This window comes from Asterias amurensis, chromosome 6 (genome assembly GCF_032118995.1).
Source record: "Asterias amurensis chromosome 6, ASM3211899v1".
NCBI classification, from domain to species: Eukaryota; Metazoa; Echinodermata; class Asteroidea; order Forcipulatida; family Asteriidae; genus Asterias; species Asterias amurensis.
The window spans coordinates 8,996,486-9,012,864 of NC_092653.1; the positions used below are offsets into that span (position 1 = coordinate 8,996,486).

Here is a 16,379-nt window from a genome sequence, read left to right on the forward strand (position 1 = left end):
GCCGATTTGGGGGTCTGAATTACAACTCCACCCCACCAAAAAACACAAATATTTCATGAAACATTTTACATCACTACAAAGTATCATCCTTGGATTTACTTGAGTAAAAAAAGTATTGCTATAAATTTCACCCTTGTGCTATTTTTAGAACGTGCATTAGAGTATGTTTTTCGAACTTGCAAAATCAACATTTTTACCATATTTTTTGCCCTCAAAATTTCATTTTTTTCAGGGGTCTCAGAATATTTTCCTTTCGGTTTTGATTAGGGCCAAAATTGATCTTTTTATTTCTGGTAAGAAAAACTTGGGCAAGTGTATCCTGATGTAACAGTACTGTCTCAAAAATAGACTTTTTTTCCCAAAACAGAAAAATGCATTTTGAATTGTTTTTTCTTCATATTGAATTTATAACAGAAAAAAGTAATAATTCTATCAATCTTGCAGCTCTTCCTAAGCACTCTGTAGGCTAAGTGGATTACCCAACATTGATCAGGAACTATTGATGACATAAATTTTAGAATTTGGCGGCCCAGCCCCAATCATATTCCTTGACATTGCATAAAACAATGTTTTGCGAATAGCGCCTCTTTTTTGAAAGGGTTCCCTTTCGGTTGTGATTGGGGCGATTATTGGTGTTTTCATGTCTTCTGGGGAGAAACACTTGGGTTTATTGTATCCTGTTGTGACACTACCTGCCTCAAGTGTAGTAATTTTTTTCAAAAACAATGCATGCTTGTAAAAATCTGACACTGTTTTCATGCCCTTTGAGTATTGAATACAAAGTTTTTATTTAACATAATGGTATCCAACCAAGCCATAACCAATGTTTTGCCACGGAGAGTTCTTGATTTGGCTACTTTACCTATTGTACAGGTATGATTCCCAGTGCAAGTAGAGTGCGATGAGCATTCTTTACAAATTGCTTTAATACAGGGCCTATATACTCTCCTTGGTCCCTGCCTGCTACCAAATGTTCAACTTTTCATAGAGATAGAGATCATAAACAATATAGTTTCTGTGCTGCAGATGGTTTGGAGCATCCAATCATGTCCAACACAAATGTGGGAAATTAAAAAGTCACCGCTTAAAAGTGTTGGAAAAAGTTTGCCAAGATCTTATTAAAAACAAAGATACTAACGATTTGCAAGATGAGCGTAAGGAGATCATTTAAAAGGAACACGTTGCCTGGGATCGGTCAAGTTGGTCTTTGAAATGCGTTTGTAACCGTTTGTTATAAAATGCATATGGTTAGAAAGATGTTTTTGTGTGATACTTGTGTGGATCATTGTTTTCTACTTTTAAAATATCTTTCTAATCATACGCATTTTGTAATAAACGGTTACAAACGCTTTTCAAAGACCAACTCGACCGATCCAAGGCAACGTGTTCCTTTAATGAAGCAACATTGAAAGAAGTTGTAAAGACTTGCACCTGCTCAACCTAAATTAGTAAGATGCAATTGCAGTGACAAAAGTTTATTCATCCTAGTTTGATTATTTTTTCCATTCACTATCTTACTAATTCATATTTGGTATATATGTCTCTGAGAACGATCAACAAAAAACATTGTCAAACATTATATTACCTTCTGAATTGTTTATCACGTTAAATAAACCAACTCTGTTATTGTTTGCAACAGTACAATTGAAAGGAACCCCACCATGGGTGGGGGAACTGCTAACAGGAGGCTAAAGCAGGTGAATGGCCATTTAGATACTTTGGAGACAGTATTTGCGCAGTTGTAGAGCCTCTTTGTTCTGATGGGGATGAAAATATTTAGTTTGGTAGCAGGCAGGGGACAACTTAGACTGTTATAAGGCCATGTATAGACAACGTGTAAAGAATGCTCATCGCACTACTTCTCTTCTTGCAATGTGAATCATACCTGTACAACTAGGTAAAGTAGTCATGACAAAACAAGAACTCTCAGTGGCAAAGCATGGTTGTGGCTTAAAAATAAAAATGTTGTACTTGTTACTTTAAAGAGAATGGAAACAGTGTTTAACGATCATGCTCGTTTTTGTGTTTTATCAATTCAAACTAAGGGATAGATATCTTCAAAATGCATTTTTTTCTTGTTTTCGGAAAAATTACCATGTTTGATGCAGATGTGTCACAACACCAAAGTGTTTCGCCCCAGCAGACATGCAAACCATAATGATAGCCCAATCACAACCAAAAGGGAAATATTCTGAGAACCAACACAAATTAAGACAGCACAAACTTTCTTGATGTGCAAATGGAATTAAAAATTGTGACTCTCAAAAAAGAGGCGCTGTTCACAAAACTTTGTTTTATGCAATGTCAAGAAATATGATTGGGGCGGGGCCAATGTGGGGCAAGTTCTAAGATTTAGGTCGACAACAAGTCCTGATCAATGTTGGGTAATGCACTAAGCCTACAGAGTGCTTATATGAAAAGCTACCAGATTGATGGAATTATTACTTTTTTCTGTTATAAATTCAAAATGAAGCAAATATTTCAAAATGCATTTCTCCATGTTTTGGGGGAAAAGGGTCTACTTTTGAGACAGGAAAATATTCTCCGGAAAAAAATGAAATTTTGAGGGAAAAATATGGTAAAAATGTTGATTTTGCAAGTTCTAAAAACATACTCTAATGCACGTTCTAAAAATAGCACAAGGGTGAAATTTATAACAATAATTTGTTGTCTCAAGTAAAGCCAAGGATGATAACTTGTAGTGATGGAAAAGGCTTTATGATTTTTTTTTTTTTTTTTTTTTTGGGGGGGGGGGTGGGGTGGAGTTGTAAATATCAACTAAAAAACAGTTTTCAGACCCCCAAATCGGCCTAAAGTGGCCTAAACACAAATGAACTGTTACCATGGCAACGTGTTATATGATTTGAAAAGTTAATTTTGCTTATTTGGACCCAAGTCCCTACCATCCTCAAAGTATTAGAAAAATATTCCTTTCTTTTAAAATGTGGAAACATATGTCAATATTATGTGAAATAACCCTTAAAAAGGCATTTTTCACGTTGTGGGGAAAAAAGTCTAGTTTTGAGGCAGTACTGTCACCACAGGATACAATTGCCCAAGTTTTTCTCACCAGATATGAGATTACCAATGTTGGCCCTAACCACAGCCGAAAGGAAAATTTTCTGAGACCCCTGGCAAGTTGACATTTTGGGGTCCAAAAATAGGGTAAAAATGGCGATTTTGCAAGTTCTAAAAACATACTGTAATAAACGATGCAAAAATGGCACAAGGGTGATATTTAATGCAATAAAAAAAATTCTCAAGGAAGGCCAAGGATGATACTTTGTAGTGATATACAAGGTTTTTTGAAATAATTTTGCATTTTGGTGGGTGGAGTTGTAAATATGAGCTAAAAACCAGTTTTTTCAGAACCCAAAATCGGCCTAAAATGGCCAAAAAACAAAATGAGCCGTAACCATGGCAACAGGCTATATATGGAACTGAAAATGAAATTTTGTTTACTTGCACCCCAAGGCCCTTCCACCCACAAAGTATAAAAAAAAAAATCATTTTTTGACCGTGAGCAAATATGTCACCTATTTACCTGAACTGACTCTTAAAACGTATTTTTGTTACATTGTTTTACTCATTTCTCAACAATTTCTCTACGGCACCTCAGAAAGTAATATTTGAAGTGAAGCCCTCTTCATAATCTTCAAACTTTAATGTAAATCTGTGAACATTGTGTTTTGTGTTTACAAAAAGTACCTCAATTCGACATTAATTAGGTGTCCCCATGAGATAAAATATTGTGACACCTGCGCACCCAACACAATGCCGGTGTGTGTAGCATCTCACCACTAACTTCTATTGAAATGTTAATGGCGTCGCCTGATGAGTAAATTGCCGAAATGAGTCATGGCCCAATTCCAATTCTAAATCACCAATAATTGCTTCGGTTTCACGAGTACGAGTAACAACGTCCATGTTTTTTAATATACACAAAGTGTCTGTGTATAATGCAATTGAGGAGGGGAGAAATGGGGGGGGGGGGGGGTGGGGGTGTCGAGCCTATATGCTCTTTTGATTTGGTCGCGTCATTGGCGCATTCGCGAAAAATCGAATCATGTGCAACGCAACATTTTCTACTCAACGGGTTTCGGGAAATCCAGGTTGAGTTGGGTTTAAAAGGGGTTTCTTTACAGGTCTGTTATTTCATGCATATGTTGAGATACACCAAGTGAGAAGACTAGTCTTTGACAATTACCAATAGTGTCCATTGTCTTTAGCTCGTCCTAAGTCCTGAGATTAATCATACATGATAAGTTATTAAGAGTTTGGTGAAATCGACGGCAGGCTATTCTAATTCATGCTTCAATATGGACATACAAAAAAAGGGACAGACTGTTTTGCCCAAATAATGTTTTTGCTCAACCCCTAAAATCCTTCCAGCACAAACTTGAATTGACAATAAATTATGGTTAATTCGTGTATAACCATTTTCAATCACTTTCCCATGCTAAAGTTATGCTGAAAAAAACAATGTTTTCATTTGTCTCTGTATGCTGTTTAGTTGCAAAATGTGTCAGAAATCCAAACTGGCCGCAAAGACGGCCGCCAAATGGGCCCCTTGTGATAATTTTACGCTCTAAACAATCCCCTCATACTAGAATTATACTTTGAAAATGTGTCCATTTATCTCTGTGTGATATTAGATTACTATGTTAGTTTACGATTTTCGTCAGAAATCCAAGATGGCCAACAAGATGGCCGCCAAATTGATCCGGCTTGGAACAAATTCTTGAAAATGGTAAAAGACCAGCATTCTCCCTTGGTGTATCCCAACGTATGCAATAAAATAACAAATCTGTGAAAATGTGGACGCAATTGGTCCTCGAAGTTACAAGAGAATATTGAAAGAGTAACGCCCTTGTTGCAAAACTTTGTGTGCTTTCAGATGTATAATAAAATGCTTCAGCTGAAGTATTTTATTATTTGCTCGTTACCAAGTAAGTTGTTGTGCCAAGTATTAATTTGAGTAATTACCAATAGTGTCCAGTGCCTTTAAGTCTTCTCACTCAAACTTTTCTTCAAGTCAATGGGATTTTGTAATACAAAGCAGTTGATCCACGAACTCCATTGAAAAAGTTCTCTCCACTAGTAGTAATTGATCTGCAAGACTAACGATTTTCATAACCGGAGATAAATGTTTTATTTTGTAATGTGAATTGCGCATCACGAGACCTTTATGGCTATACCATCGTCATGGTTAATGATAATGATTGAACAAGAGCTTATCTCATGAATTAATAATTTATAAGAGAACAAAGACTGCCTCACAGTAACAACTAATTATTTTATTGTCTAGTATTTATTAACATCAACCCACGTTAATTGTTCTGAAAGGTTGTAGGCCTACTCGGCAACAATGCCGCAAATTGCTATATGACATTAAAACAAAATCGGAGAAAAAAAAAACGTAAAATTGTTAGAAAAAATTCAAAATGAGCGCATGGAACAAAAAGCCGCCTCAACCAGTATTCAATCTTGTTAAACGGCTTTTTGTCATGATAAGTAGCGAAGTATAAAAACAAATGAAGGCCGAGAGGACGATTACAAAATTGAACGATAATAAGTGCTTGTCTCTGAATTGCCGGACGTTTATGCAAATTTTCTTTTGGTTTATTGTTTGGTGTTTGTTCCCGCTCATACGCAAGCTGATGTTGACCTTTCAATATAAACTTCCCGCCTAATGTCACACAGTAAAAAGTTGCTCGTCTTTACGGTTTTGACGGATTTGGGTACTTTTTGTAACACAAAACACAATGTCCACAAATTTACATTAAACTTACACCGTTTGAAGATAATGATAGTAGCAAGCTTCCCTTAAAATATTACTTCTGAGATCATGGAGTTAAATGCTTTAGTTTTTGAGAAATGGATAAACCAATGTCACTGACGAAAATAATTTTCGTCCCCTGAGACGAACATTATTTTCGTGACTTGTTTTACTCATTTCTAAAAAACTACAGCTCCTCAGCAAGTAATATCTTAAAGGAACCTTTCGATTATCTTTAAACTGTTTGAGTTTGATTTAAATGTGTGGATATTGGGTTTTGTGTCCTACAAAAAGTACCCTGACCTTTTAAAGGCTCTGGAAACTCACTTGTAAATCACTCAAAAAAATTGTCAGCATAAAAACTTACTTGGTAATGAGTGATGGGGAGCTGTCGATAGTATGAAACATTGTGAGAAACAGCTCCCTCCGAAGTTAGAAAGAGATAATTTCTCACTGAAATAAATAATTCAGCTGAAGCCTTTTTATTATGCATCTGAAAGCACACACACTGTTTGTGCAAATAGTGTTTTTCCCCCATTATTCTCTTGCAACTTCGATGACCAATTCAGCTAAAATGTTCACATGTTTTTTTTTATGCATATTATGTTGGGACCGTGCCAGTGCCGTGTAATCGTAATTTTTTTTCAACACACAAAACTATGCGTTTATGGCAGATAGATAACGAAGACCCGCCCCTATATATTCCTCCAAAGAATTCATGAGATTCCGTGGACACAATAAGAGGGCAGAGGGCCTCAGCATGCCCCACATCGCGAACCAACCCGGACAACTATTTTGTTTCGGGGGGGGGAGGAGATACCATACATTGGCCTTTTTGAGGAATGATGGACAATAAATTACTAGTGTACTGTTTGGGTGTAGGTGTGTACAGACAGACTTACCCAAACCTAAACGTGTTATATAGGGTGCGTTCGTTTAGATTCCCTCGGTCGACCCCGGTCTGATCCCCGGTCTGACCCCGGTCTGACCCCGGTGCGTTCGATTAGCTTTTACGTCATTCCATGGGCTCACCCGGGTCAGCCCCAGTGCCCTGCTTGTGGAGTGGGTCACTTGGGGAGTGGCCCCAGGTGCATGACGTCACTACAAGAGCGGTGAGTGATCGTTGGTTTAGCTCTTGTCAGGGGCTCACCCGAGTGAGCACCGCGGGGTAGACACAGGGAAGCTAATCGAACGCACCCAGTATTGTGTCCACCGTATTGCAAAAATTATTATAGCTTGACGAGCAATTTGTTTTCTGATTCGATTTCATGTTAAAGTACTGGTTGTTGGAAGCCGAGGCGTCGACGGGAGGGTGTGCTACTACGGACAAGAACGTGACCCGGAGAGCGAGGGAAAACTCCGGTGGATATTGCCCTCTGAAGACCACGAGAACCGATGCTCCTGCACACGGATCAAGGTTGGAGGAGTCAACCCGACCGTAGCGGAAGGAAGATCGAACGGGGCGAATTTCACAGATCAACCGCTCTTTACGAGTGACGTGGCGAGGATTCGCGCTCATTTTAAATGCGAAGGTGAGAAATTGAGGAACGCTACAGAATTGGGAGGATTTGAAACATTGCATGGTGAAAATACGATATAAAGGTTTGCGTAAGACCATGCAATGATAATCTCTGATTAAGTTGGGGTGCTTCTTGAAAGAAACCATCGGTTCTTTTCAGAACCACCCCAGCTCATTTAGAGATTATCATTACATGGTATAATACCGCAAACTTTTACTATTATAATATTGGTAAGAAAAAAACTCGTCTAAGATCACAGATTCACATAAAAATTACACGGTCTACGATGATTGAAAACATCCCCTTGAATTTTGTAGGAAATGTATGCAAAAATGGGAACACCGTAGAGGAGGAGTCTGCAAAAGCTGGGTACCTGGGCCGTGGCATACGCAAATAGGACACGTAGTTGTAATCCTCGACAAAGGAACCAGACTATTTTCCTTCCAGCCTCGGTTTGGTTACATTGAAATGATTGAAGAGTATTTACTGTGGGAAAATTTCTCATCTCTATTTCCCCTCTGTTACAAACTCGGTCTAAACTAATTTTTGGAGCTCATTTAACGTTCTCCACTCATCGTCTATATTGTTTATTTCTTTTGGGAAATTTCGTCCTTTTTGGAGATTCCATCGGACTGGATAAGATGCGACTGTGTTTTAAAAATTGACTTCCAAATGTTCCGTTGTATCAGGGTTTTCGGCGAAATTTCTCTAGCAGAAATGCAAGACTCTTCAACGTCTTTGATGAAAAACAATGTCAGCAATCAAATCTACTCCGACCTACTACTACTCGTAGGTTTACTGTTGCATTATACTTTCTTATTTTGTATTTTATTATCTTCAACAGATGCCTCGACCAATCAGCCAAGCGCAACCACCAACGGCCAGCCAACCACCACCACTGTCAAGCCAACAACGACCACTGTCCAGCCAACTACAACCACCGTCCCGCCAACTACAACCACTGCCCAGCCAACCACCACCACTGACCCGCCAACTACAACCACCGACCCGCCAACTACGACCACTATCAAGCCAACTACAACCACTGTCCAGCCAACTACGACCACTGGCCCGCCAACGACGACCACTCACCCGCTAACTACGACCACGGACCCGCCAACTACGACCACTGACCCGCCAACTACTACCAAGGTTCCTCCAACTACACCCACTGAGACCTCTACTACCACCAAGCCCGAGTACGTTGACTGCCAGGCCTTGCTGGACGCTGGTCACAACAAGAGTGGTGTGTACAATATCACCCCATCTCAGTATCCTGACGGCCTAGAGGTCTACTGTTACATGAATAAGAAGGGATGGATAGTAAGTTTTCTTTGCTCTCTTCATATTTTTATGATTCTATGCGAGACTTTTTCCTCTTTTTGAGACACGCGTTCGTGTTTTGGGTTCTTATTTGTACCTTTGTCTTCCTGTTTGAGTATCGTGGCATTTCGGGGCCCGTGGCAGATAAACTCAATCAGTATGATGGTAAAGCTGCATTTTACGCGAGCAAAAACGTAAACGTGAACGTCAGAATATTGTGTTGTTTCTAGTTGACATCACCATTTTGGCCCATGTCATGCTCACGTATGGCGTCTACACGTGCGTACCAGACGTAAAAAGTGGTAATTTCACGTATGCTTAAAACGTGAGATTTCTACATAATTATTTTCTCACGTTCACGTTCACGTTTTTGCTTGCGTAATGTGCAGCTGAACCTTCTTAATATCAGCCCATCTCGTCGCTTTGACATATTCTTTCATTGTTTATAGACCCTAAAACCGTATTATCTTTTCTGATTTGTGAGCTCTAGTTTTTGAAAAAAAACTGAGAAGCTGCTCCCAATTGCTGAGTTATTTGGAAATGATGGTAGAATGGGTGTGGTTTTTCTTTGCATTGGATGATTGGTGACCTAAACAAATGACGTTTTGTTCTCACAGTCACGTATTTTTTAACATAAAATTAAAATTGGATTTGAAGTTGTTGAATTTTGTCTAAAAGGCACTGGACACTAAAATTGTTAATTTAACTCAAAATAATGTTAAAACGTACGCGATAGTTACGAGAAATGTAGAGCTGTTTAGAGTATAACAATTTGGAAAAAGACTCCCTCTGAAGTAATGTAATTTTTCGAGAGAGGTAAACTTCTGACTCGAATACTAAAATACTTCAGGCCTGAAACTTTTTCAGGTATCTGAAAGCCCACACAAAGTTGTGCAACAAGGGTGTTTTTTTCTTTTGCAACTACGATGCCCAATTGTATAAAAAAAAATCGCAGATTTGTTAATTAATGCATACGTTGAGATACACCAAGTGAGAAGACTGGTCTATGAAAATTACCACAGGTGTCCAATGCCTTAATAACCAAAATCTTGCTGAGTTTGGAAAAAACAAAAAAACAGTAAACCTTCAGGTGAACTAAACGACAGCGTCGTTCGTTTAGCTGAAGCCATGTCATCGTTCTACCCAGGAATCAGAAGTTTAACTGTAAAAGGAACACGTTGCCTTTGATCGGACGAGTTGGTATTTGAAAAGCGTTTGAAACCGTTTGTAAAGAAATGCAAATGGTTAGAGAGATATTTTAAAAGTTGAATAAAGTGATACACACAAGTATCACTCGAAATTGCACGGTTTTCTTTTTACGTCGTGAACTAATAACACGGTCGGCCATTTCAAGGAGTCACAATTTTTACTCCATGAAAGGGTCGACCGTGTTAGTTCGCGACGTATAAGGAAAACCGTGAAATTTCGAGGCATGTTTGTGTGGATCATTATATTCTACTTTTAAATTATCTATCTAACCATATGCATTTCATAACAAACGATTTCGACCGCTTTTCAAAGACAACTCGTCCGATCCAAGGCAATATGCTCCTTTAAGATCACGCTGGTTTTGGTGGGGGCATGGGTGTCGAGAACGGCGTTATACTGGTAGAATAGCGGGTCGACTGGGTTTCCGATTGGAGAAAATGTGGTGATGCGGTGTTTTGGTCTATTGTCTTCATTTTGCGATGGGTGATTTTGGGTTGTTCATAGTCGAGATGACAGTGGATTGCGCACAGCGCACAGTGGTCAGAGATGAAGTCTGTTGATGTTATAGTCTGGATGACTGGGGAACGGGGTTGTCGAGTGATGACAAGATTTCAGTGCCCGTGTCCCAGGGAATTCTGGACGGAGATTCTGTCCAAAATTCCCATAGGCTGGAGGAGGAGGATTCAAAAGAGGGCGCTATCAGAAGTAGTTTGCAAACCGTTTGCCGTATGGGGGGATGGGGAGGGGGGTGCACGGGGACATCATCTCTGGTGGGACAAAATCTCCTGCCACACCGCCTTAAAAAAATGTAATGTTTAGCACGTTTGTGTTGCTTAAAATATAAATTCAAACAGCGGTCGCTTTCGCAAATAATTTGCTCTCAATTGTTACAATTTCTTGAGATGTCTGATAAAAATTAATGTCGTTATTTTGTTCATCAGGTTTTCCAGAGACGTAGACGCGTGGATGGGGCTCTGAATTTCACCCGCAGCTGGGCCGAGTATAGGGATGGTTTCGGTGACAAGGAAGGGTCGTTCTGGCTGGGGAACGAGATCCTCCGTCGTCTCACTGAACCCGTAGCTGGGGAGCAGGGATGGCAGATGAGAGTGAGGCTAACAATCAAGGATGGAAGCCACCAGGCTGGGGCGTATAATGATTTTCGTGTCGATGGAGAGAACTACACTCTTCATGTTGGTGCATTTAAAGCTGATCGTGAAAACCCTTTGAGTAAGTGAGCTATTACACAGTTTGTAACAATTCGAATGCGTTTTCTGAGCTGTTACAGACGTACACTGCCGGTGTAAAATTTGTGTCTTGTGGCGCTTTCCTTTGATTCGACTTCCTTCAGTTGATGTTAATTTGGGTGACACACATCGGGGATCAAAATGCCACATAGGCCTACACCTAAATATATATTTTTACGAAGCCATCACACTTTAGGCCTTTCACACTACCTCCATCTCGAACCGCGTTGAAACCTTCCCGGTGTGGCGGTTTCAGTCTTCCGCCGTGTTCAGTTTTCCGGGTGACGTAGTCGGTCATATCTGCACGTTGTTCGAACGGTTTTAGCTTTCCGGCGTGTTCAGTTTTCCGGGTGACCTGTCAGATACCGCCGCGAGTACCCTGGCGAGTACTGTAGTTCTCTCAGCAGTGACCCCAAATTGTTTATATTCCGATTCTTTTCTGTGTAGTCACATAATCTCGTGTCCTATCTTTACATGTATTCATGGGAACAACTTTAGGCAGGTCACACTCTGCTTGCATAAAAAAACAACTCATACGATCCACGCGTTTGCCGCTAGTTGCACTCGACTCGTGGACGCCGCCATGACAGCTACCGGAGGGTAACGGATAACTCAATACGGCACTAAAAAGGGACTACTTTCGCTTGCTGTGCGCAGGCATCGCATGACGTAATGCTACCGTATTTGGTCATTCGGAAAACTGAACACAGCGGAAAGTTGAAACCGCCACACCGGGTCCTCTCCTGTTCAGCCTCGCTTCTTTTCGACACGGATCAGAGACAAGCAACATTCAGACTGGTCTTTACGTGAACCGGCTAATGCGTGAGCTGTTAACGGTTCATGCCGAAAAATTAAATTTCGACCCGGATTGAGATTTTCAACCCTGGTCCCTGCCAGTGATGATGTCTATCCGGCTAGAGCATGCTACCCGGATCGGAGGCGGGTTGAAATTTGTACAGTGTGAAACGGGATGAAAAAATCCTCCGGTTCGGAACAGGTTCCGACCCTGAGATTTTGGACAGTGTGGAAAGGCCTCAAGACTTCCTTGATATGACTATACCACATCCAGCGTTCTTGAACCCAGCGTTAGAGTCGTTAACTCAAGCTATTTGAAGCATTTTAGTTTCTGTTTAAAATGTTGCGGTTGCAACAACGAAACATTGACTAGATCGGGAACCAGCGACCTCCAGATTAAAGTGCCGGTGTCCCAAGGAATTCTGTCCGCTGGAGATTCTGTCTCCCATATGGTGAATTAACATGGGCCGGAAGAAAGATGGTTCAAAAGAGAGCCCTTTCGGAAGAAGTTTGTACAAAAGTTTGCTAATGGCGACAGAATCTCCGTGGGAACAGATCCTCCTGCCACAGCGGCGCTCTACCAACTGAGCGGCGGTCTCCCTATTTTGCCAACGCCTCTGTTCTGTGTGATAATCAGAAGCCATACACAACGTGTAACAGCCGTTTAGCCAGAACTCAAACCCCACGTTTTATGATACCCCAGAGAGGCAGCAGCCAGGGATCATTAAGGGGATACGGCGTTTTGTTTCAGATATCAAATATTACCACGAGAGAAACTGATTGGGTAAAATGTAAATGACTTGGGGCTGAACTAAGAAAAAATAGCTTCTTGAAAACAAAAAATTGTAGTTTGTTTTAAATAAAATTCAATTCGTATACATTCAATAAAAAGATACTGTTCAATTTAATTTTGAAACAAAATGTGTAACTTGGGACCAAGTTACCGCTTATTTTTTAAAGAAAATTCAACAATCACATTCAACAATCACGCCCAAAGATGGTTATAGGACACACAAAAACGCTAAACATGAATGTCAATGGGGCAAAATGCAGAATTATATTCAAGAAAACGAGGATCAAGTTTTATTCTCTGATTTTCATTGTTGTTTGTTTACTTTCTCATCTATTTTATGGCTAAACAACTAAATATTTGTATAACTAATTGTTAATATTTGAAGAAACAGAATTGCGCACACGGAAAACATAATGTGATTTGGAGCAACTAAGGAGGTTCGAACACAATCAAGACTTGCACAACCTATTGCCGATGATAACTACCTTTCTTTTCAAATATTGTTGGAACTTCATTTTTTATTGTCCATTTTATATAACTAATTTAAAAATTGGACAGTGTGGAAAAGCCTCAAGACTTCCTTGATATGACTATACCACATCCAGCGTTCTTGAACCCAGCGTTAGAGTCGTTAACTCAAGCTATTTGAAGCATTTTAGTTTCTATTTAAAATTTTGCGGTTGAACAACGAAACATTGACTAGATCGGGAACCAGCGACCTCCAGATTAAAGTGCCGGTGTCCGGGAATTCTGTCCGCTGGAGATTCTGTCCCCCATATGGGGAATTAACATGGGCTGGAAGAAGGATTATTCAAAAGAGGACACAAAGTTTGTACACAAATTTGCCAATGGCGACAGAATCTCCGTGGGAACAGACCCCCTGCCACAGCGGCGCTCTACCAACTGAGCAGCGATCTCCCTATTTTGCCAACGCCTCTGTTCTGTGTGATAATCATAAGCCACACACAACGTGTGACAGCCGTTTAGCCAGGATCAAACCCCACGTTTTATGATACCCAGAGAGGCAGCAGCCACGGATCACTAAGGGGGTACGGCGTTTTGTTTCAGATATCAAATATTACCACGAGAGAAACTGATTGGGTAAAATGTAAATGGCTTGGGGCTGAACTAAGAAAAAATAACTTCTTGAAAACAAAAAATTGTAGTTTGTTTTAAATAAAATTCAATTCGTATACATTCAATAAAAAGATACTGTTCAATTTAATTTTGAAACAAAATGTGTAACTTGGGACCAAGTTACCGCTTATTTTTAAAGAAAATTCAACAATCACATTCAACAATCACGCCCAAAGATGGTTATAGGAAACAAATAAACGCTAACACGAATGTCAATGGGGCAAAATGCAGAATTATATTCAAGAAAACGAGTATCAAGTTTTATTCTCTGATTTTCTTTGTGGTTTGTTTTACTTTCTCTTCTTTTTCATGGCTAAACAACTCAATATTTGTATAACTAATTGTTAGTATTGGAAGAAACAGAATTGCGCACACGGAAAACATAATGTGATTTGGACCAACTACGGAGGTTCGAACACAATCAAGACTTGCACAACCTATTGCCGATGATAACTACTTTTTTCTTTTCAAATGTTGTTGGAACTTCCTTTTTATTGTCCACTTTATAGAACGATTTTTTAAATTGTCAAATCATTATTAAATATGTTTTTGTTTCAGGTGATTGTCTGGTCCCTCCCGGCGGGCCCTCGCTGATGTCAAAACCATGGCTATGACCTCAGCTTCGCTTCGGGCATAGTCATGGTTTTGGATCGACTTGGGCCTATAATTTTAACTGTGCCCCTCATATAGAAGTCAATATTTCTATACATACTGCAAGAACTAGGGCCTACGTGTAAAATAATGTTAACCTAGTTTCTTTATATCTGCCACCAGGTGACTGTCTTTCCCCTTCTCCCGGCGAGGAACCACCATCCAACGGACAGCCCTTTACGACACACGATCAGGACAACGATGCCGAACCCAATCTGAACTGCGCCGATGAGTTGAAGGGAGGTTGGTGGTTCAATCGATGCACAGAGACAGGCTTTGGTGCCGGGCCGCACAGTAATCTGAACGGCGAGTATTCTCAGATACCCCCAAACGATAAGTTCGGCCGCGGCATCGTGTGGAGCAACATCTATTCGCAAATAACGCGCACTGCAATGAAAATGCGCCGTGTATGATTCCTCGTAAATCAGAGCTTTATATCTAAAATGTATTTGAAAGGAAACAAATTTTTTGAATATTACCCAGTGATTTAAAAATCAAATTATATTTTAATTTATTAAATCAAAGAAATCCTATAAAAAAACGTTTCTCGACTCCTGATTGCCCTAGACCTTATAATCGCATTACGTCATCCTCACTCATCAGGAAAAAAACAGGATACGATACCGAAAATAAATCGAACAGTTATTTTAATCGAATATTGGACTTTACCGAAAAAAAATCGAATATTGGACTTTTTAACTAAAATTGTATTTAAATCTATAAATTCCAATGAATCATTATAAAAGTAGGTTTCTGGACTCCCGATTGTCCCGTCTTGAAATTTCAAGGATACAGTATCGAAAAGAAATCGAAAAGCTACTTTAATCGAATATTGGACTCTAACATTCCTATGCGAACAAACTCATGCAATCACTCACTGGACCCAAGTTGTCGCCTTGCCGCATGCTTGAGCCGGGCTGACACGCCACACAACTCTATCATGAATACAGCTGATTAGCTCCTCCTTGTTGATTACTCCTGCATCCTCGACCAGCCGTCGATTTCACCAAACTCTTCTTAACTTAGGATTCGAGACAGTCTCGATGTCCGACACAACACACAACTCTATCCTGCATACCATTACCGATTTGCTCTTCCTTAACTCCTGCATCCTCGACCAGCCGTCGATTTCACCAAACTCTTTCTAACTTAAGGATTAATCTAGGACTTGCGACGTATTAAGTTCTGCATCCTGCATTCTGCAAAGACGTAAGACGCTTTGAACCCATCCTAAATTATCGGGACGGGTTACTCGTCCTAACTCGAGATAGGATTAATCCCAGTGTTTCGTGAAATCGGCTGCTTGGTCTTAAGCATGGTCTTGATGGGTCTTCCGGGACCGCGCCTGCCGTGGGTGGGCTCCCACCCGCCATAAAAAGGCATATTCAATTTCGACTGGACTATTAATCTGAAGTTAACTTGAAATGTTGACGTCCAAAATTATAAACGACTTTATAAGGTTTTTTGTTTGCCAGTTGTTTAAACACTGTTGCATAAATTTTCTGATTTTGGGTTATTAGCACGTACTTATTCGGATGTAAAGAGTAATTAAAGTGTGTAATGATGCGGGAGAGGCTAGAATTGAGGACAAGTCGTTAAATGTCTGTCGCGGTGATAGCGTTTCGACTCTCCCCGCGATTCCCGCAGTGATCTCGTGAGAGCACCGCCACAACTCGTGGGACCATTAACGACTTGTCCACAAGTCTAGGGAGGCTGGTGTCGTCCCAGCGAATTCTGTCCGCCGGAGATTCGGATCGGTCCCCTCGAAACTACCGTGGGTTGTAGGAGGATGATTCAAAAGAGGGCGCTATCACAAGTAGTTTGTACCATGGAGGAAGAAAATGTACACAGTTCGCTTAAATGGGGGAAAGTCTGGTGAAATAAGGGGGGTTCTCTGATAAAACAACCAGAGTATTAAAAAGCATTGA

The 16,379-nt window shown here is 40.2% G+C and overlaps 1 protein-coding gene across 1 annotated transcript in view; it reads left to right on the plus strand.

The window, feature by feature from the left end:
* The window catches only part of LOC139938185 (fibrinogen-like protein 1), a 30,860-nt gene extending 15,996 nt beyond the window's left edge, over positions 1-14,864 (plus strand). The window contains exons 2-6 of the mRNA XM_071933577.1: positions 7,057-7,311; positions 8,132-8,186; positions 8,397-8,622; positions 10,773-11,058; positions 14,575-14,864. Coding sequence (XP_071789678.1) covers positions 7,057-7,311; positions 8,132-8,186; positions 8,397-8,622; positions 10,773-11,058; positions 14,575-14,864 — 1,112 coding nt within the window. The remainder of the gene's footprint in view (positions 1-7,056; positions 7,312-8,131; positions 8,187-8,396; positions 8,623-10,772; positions 11,059-14,574) is intronic.
* The last annotated feature ends 1,515 nt before the right edge of the window (positions 14,865-16,379 follow it).